Below are 5,213 nucleotides of genomic sequence, written 5' to 3'. Positions count from 1 at the left end.
TGTGGTGTGCGCAGGGCGCCTGGCGGCCGTCCCTCAGCATCGCCACGGTGCTGGCCTCCATCCAGCTGCTCATGGCCGAGCCCACGGACGACCCCTGTCTGTGTGCGCAGGGCGCCTGGCGGCCGTCCCTCAGCATCGCCACGGTGCTGGCCTCCATCCAGCTGCTCATGGCCGAGCCCAACCCGGACGACCCGCTCATGGCCGACATCGTAAGTGTCCTCGTCTCCTCTCTGGACCCCGGGCCCCGTCAGCGAGGTGGCTGAGCCCTGACGGAACTCCCCAGGGCGGGTCCTTTTTCCCTCCACTCACGCCTTCCTCTGGTTCTGTCTCAGTCCTCAGAGTTCAAATACAACAAGCCCGTCTTCCTCAGCAACGCCCGGCGGTGGACAGAGCAGCACGCGAGGCAGCAGCAGGTGTGTTTGCGCGGCCCTGGTGCTCTGCCGCCGTCGGCCCGTCACGAGGGTCTGCGTTAGGCGCCTGTGGATGTGCCTTCACCACATCTGTACTGGGCCGCGCTCTAGGCCAGCGTGGGCGTCTTCTCCGCCTGCAGCCTTCTGACTAATGACTCGGCAAAAGGTTTCTCCTAACTGTTGTCACCCACGGACATCCCTAGAGGGCAGGCAGCCGCGGGGTAACTCATATTCTGGGCGGCAGCACAGATGGACGAGAGGGGACTCCAATTCTTTTCCCTGAGATTTCGTTTTAGCCCCGAGGAGGGACTGCTGCAGGAAGCGGCAAGGGGAGAGGGTGCAGGAGGGAGGGGAAGTGGACTTTTCTGTGGGACCATTCTCGGGAGAAGGAAAGCTTCCCCGGGTTCTAAGTAGCAGTGTTACCCGTGGGAAGAAATAAAGATTTAAATCATACAGCCCCAGCCGGTTTGGCTCAGTGGATAGAGCATCGGCCCGTGGACTGAAGGGGCCCGGGTTCGTTCCAGCCACTGAAGGGTCCCAGGTTGCAGGCTTGATCCCAGCCCTGGTCAGGGGCCCGTGCAGGAGGCAATCAATCGATGTGTCTCTCTCACATCGATGTTTCTCTCTCTGTGTCTCTCCCCCTCCCTTCCACTCTCTCTAAAAATCAACGGAAAAATACCCTCGGGTGAGGATTTAAGAGAAAACATACGGAGGTTGAGGAAGATGCCGGTGGAGGGAGTAGCATGTGCAGGAGGCAGCAAGGAGGCACTTGGGGGTGACACCGCAGGGCGCTGGCGCTGGTGTGATCCTCAGGTTTTCCTCCGTAGGGTGCCGAGGAGGTGCCTGGGAACCCGCCTGCGGCCGGCGATGCAGAAGCACATGGCACAGCACCGAAAAGGAAGGCGGAGCCGCCGGGAGGCCCGGGCAAGAGGTTCTGCGATGGCGTCTAGGGCTCGGTCCCGGTCCCGGTCCCGGTCCCTCCGGTCACTGCTCTCTGTCAGGGTGGCCCAGCTTGCCCGCCCGTCTCCCGTGTTCTCTGTGTATGTGACGGCGCGACCGTTTCTGCCTCTCATAAAACAGACCTTGTGTATTTATATTTCCTGCCCTACACAGATCCTCTAAGTGGAGTTTGTTTTATTCCGCTTGTGCCTATGTATTTGGAGACCTTTTAAACCTGAAAAATAAATAACCGTTTAATGTGGAGCGTGTTTATCCTGGATGTGGCCCCGGGGATGTTAAACGAGTGAGGGTGTTACACTGGCCGGGTGTGTTGTCCTTTGTTTTGCCAACTCGCCCACACCCCAGGGACCCAGGGTGGTTGGCGTGGATGTACAGGAGCTGCTACAGACAGTTCCACGGCCTTCAGGGGTTCTGGGGTTCAGAAGTCTGGACACAACGTGGGAGTAAGGTGACGTGCGCTTTTGTTAATTTTTGCAGCTTTCGCTTTTTGTGAACGACACAGCCGGTCAGAATCGCTGTGGTGAAACCATTTGTTCCACAAATATTTATTGGACACCTACTCTGTGCCAAGTTCTATGCTAGTGTTTTCGAAGACAATGGTGAGGCCCTGGCCGGTTTGGCTCAGTGGATAGCGCGTTGGCCTGCGGACTGAAGGGTCCCGGGTCGATTCCGGTCAAGGGCACATGCCCCAATTGTGGGCTCGGTCCCCAGTAGCGGGCAGGCAGGAGGCAGCCGATCACTGATTGTCTCATTGATGTTTCTATCTCTCCCTCCCTCACCCATCCTCTCTGAAATCAATAAAAATATATTAAAAATAAAACGTGACCCTGTGCTATATAATAATGAATAGATAATGTACTACATTTCAACCAACTCCCTAAAGACACAGCACAAATAACTTTCTGAGAATGCTCCAAATATTTTAAAGAAAAATAAAGAATACAATGGCGAAATCAGACGTGGATTGATTAAACAATCTTACAGACGTTGGGATTTTTACAAACCCTTTCTGTCCCTCGCTCCATTTCCAGGCGAGTCCTGCTCAGAACAGCTGGGTGCCAAAGCCGCGTCCCCTCCCAGGATGGGGGGTCCACATGGACACATCCCCATTGCTCCGTCCGGCGACAGAGGGAACAGACAGAACAGGGATGGCCTCTCACTGTGGGCTGGGTCCCTGGGACAGGCGAGCTGAGCGACCCCGACCCTATTGAAAGAGGCGCCCGGGACGGATCCTGTAAACACTGCACATTCCAACCTCCCTCCCCTGCGCCCCCTCCCTCCTCCCAGCCGCTCCCCAAAAGCATCTAAACCAGATCAGCCTTTACCACCCACCGCGTGGGCAGCCTCCCTCCTCCTGAAAGAAACGAATTGAGCACCTACTGTGGGAGGCCCTGGGAAAGGGCCGTGGATATAGGAGTGAGAGACAGGCCGGGTGGGCCTTTCTGGCCTCGCCCACGCATAGCCCTTCTCTCCGGGCAGCCCTGTCCCGCCCACGCTGACCCTGCACGGACACAGAGTTCAGTCCCACTGCGCCCAGTTGACTAGGAGAGGACCTGGCCCGAGAGGGTTCGACCTCAGCTGACCACGGACCTGTGGTTGGCCTAGGGTGGGTGGAGAAGGAAGCTACTGGCGGGGGGTCACTCAGTCTCCCAGGACATCACCTGGGACACACCCAGAGGAACCCAGGCCGGGACGGGAGGACCAGGAGGGCAAGCCCGATGACAGAGTGGCTGGAGGAACCCGGGATACCGGGGCGGGGGGAGGGGGGCCCAGCTCGAGTGCCGTCCGCTCAGCAGCCGTTGTGAATAAACCCAGACAGCGCCAACAGGAGCAAGGGGCCGAGCAAAGGCCGACTTACTTACAACGGTGGCTCTCTGCATTGCAGGGTCACTCACCCCAACTGCACCCCAGGACCCGGGTCGCCAGGGGGGAGCCGTGGGGTCACAGGCCTCCCAGGCCTCTCAGCTCCGACTCTCTTGTCTCCGGCTCAGGCCTGGGCGCTCCTCCTCCTGGGAGACCCGCCCTCCGGCCTCCGGAGCACCTGACAGGAATGCGCCTACAGGGGCTGCAGGTGGAGGGACCGGCCTGGGCTTCAGGTCACCGCTGCCTCCTGGGCTGACCCAGGTGCCCGGAGAGGGACGCGCAGGGACACCCGCGGTACATCACTGGGCTTTATTGTACAGAAGAGCCCGAATATTTACATCGTGGCCGTTCTCACACTTCACACAGCGGCTGGGGAGTGGGGCTGGAACCAGGAGTGAGTGACGGGGGTGCTGGGGGGAGACGTGGCCGCCCCAGAGCAGAGGTAGTTAGAGGTGAGCCAGGAGGGGTGGGGGGGACCCCGGGCATCTGTCACTCAGGCTCCTCAGCCCCGCCTCCAATCCTTACTGGGTGCACCGGTGAATAATGTGGGTTTTTCTCAATAGAGGGGGTTACACACATGTGGATATGTATGCGATTTGATATGTGTGCTATGTTGCTGTATTGCTCCCTCAGGTGACCACTTGTTCCGATCGACGGCACACACACTTTCTGAGCAGCGCTTCAAAACGTGCGAAGAAGTGGACAATTGGGTCTCTGAATGGTCTGCCTCAAAACAAGAAAAGTTCTATTGGGACGGTCTCCACAAATGACCCGAAAGACGGGGGAATGTGTAGCTGGCGATGGACGTGACTTTGAACAAAGCACTTTTGATGTTTCTCTTGAAATTATCGTGTTTTCTTTGGTGACCAAACCCGCATTATTAACCGGTAAAGGGTCAATCCGCATTACTAACCGGTATCCGCATTACTAACCGGTACACCTAGTAGGCCTTTCATTCTTCCTGGGAAGGAGGTCAAGGAGCTGCAGGCTCCATCCATCCACAGTCTTCAAATCAGCACCAAATTCAGGCGCCTTGGGTCAGGGCCCTCACGGACGGTGGCGTCCTGTGGTGCCGCCATCCTGTGGGGCCACCGGGCGGGCGGAGACGAGGCCCTGGGAGGCACAGGTGCGAATCCTCTGAGACTCGGCCAGCTAATCCACGAAAACCAACCAGGCAAACGGAACCCATTGTCAAGCCACGTGGGAACCGGGGAGACGCCGTCGGCAGAGCCTGCACTGCCCGACCCGCGCGGTGACCCTCTGAGGAAGGACGCCACGTGTCACGTCTTCCCACACGCGTCGTCACGGCACACGTCCAGGTTCGAGAGACACAGAACATGGGTTGGGTCCAATCCGTGAGCCACGGGGAGACGCCCAGCTGCCTCTGTGGTCCCTTGTAGGCCGTCCTCCATCAGGGCCCAGACCCGGGGCCTGCTCAGCACCCCAACTTCCAGATCTCGGCTCCACAGCCTCCGATGTGACCGGGAAGAGGCCTGAAGGAAACCAGCTACGCAGCCACAGGAGACCAGCGAGCCGGGGCCTGGGCCACCCTCCCGCGGGCCACACGGCTGCGTGGGGGCTGAATTTATTTTACAAACAGCCATCGTTCGCGGAGGGGGGGGAAGGAGGAGGCGGAGACAAGGATGGGGGCGCCATTTATAGGTGGGAGGCAAAGGCTGAGCCTGAGGGCTGGATGCCCCTGCCCGCCGCCACGCCCCCGCCACCAGGTGCGGCCCCCTCTGCCCTCAGCAGCAGCTCTCTGTCCATGGGGGGTTGCTGGTTCCCAAAGTGGGTTCCCTCTGGCTCAACCAAGTGGCTGCCCTGTGGCCTGGGGCTCTCTGGCTGTGGGCAGGAGACGAGGGTGCCCGTGAGGAAGCCGTAGGTCTCCGGCCCTGGGGGCCGCCCAGCCTCGGAAGCTTCCAGAACGAGATCCATGTCGGAGAAGGCCACCAGGGCCTGCGTGGAGTCGCAGGAGCTCTT

General features: G+C 59.4%; 2 protein-coding genes across 2 annotated transcripts in view; one reads left to right on the top strand and one right to left on the bottom strand.

Moving 5' to 3' along the window:
* UBE2T (ubiquitin-conjugating enzyme E2T) overlaps positions 1-1,613 on the top strand; it is a 5,520-nt gene extending 3,907 nt beyond the window's left edge. The window contains exons 3-5 of the mRNA XM_014533401.1: positions 15-209; positions 333-413; positions 1,238-1,613. Coding sequence (XP_014388887.1) covers positions 15-209; positions 333-413; positions 1,238-1,360 — 399 coding nt within the window. The 3' untranslated portion in view covers positions 1,361-1,613. The remainder of the gene's footprint in view (positions 1-14; positions 210-332; positions 414-1,237) is intronic.
* A 3,276-nt stretch (positions 1,614-4,889) lies between these two features.
* LGR6 (leucine-rich repeat containing G protein-coupled receptor 6) overlaps positions 4,890-5,213 on the bottom strand; it is a 24,048-nt gene continuing 23,724 nt past the window's right edge. Inside the window, exon 17 of the mRNA XM_014533400.1 lies at positions 4,890-5,208. Within this exon, the coding sequence (XP_014388886.1) occupies positions 4,890-5,208 (319 nt within the window). The remainder of the gene's footprint in view (positions 5,209-5,213) is intronic.

Source organism: Myotis brandtii, unplaced genomic scaffold (assembly GCF_000412655.1).
Source record: "Myotis brandtii unplaced genomic scaffold, ASM41265v1 scaffold975, whole genome shotgun sequence".
Lineage (NCBI taxonomy): Eukaryota > Metazoa > Chordata > Mammalia > Chiroptera > Vespertilionidae > Myotis > Myotis brandtii.
Note: the sequence above shows the minus strand (reverse complement) of the source record. Positions and strands in the feature narration are given on the sequence as shown.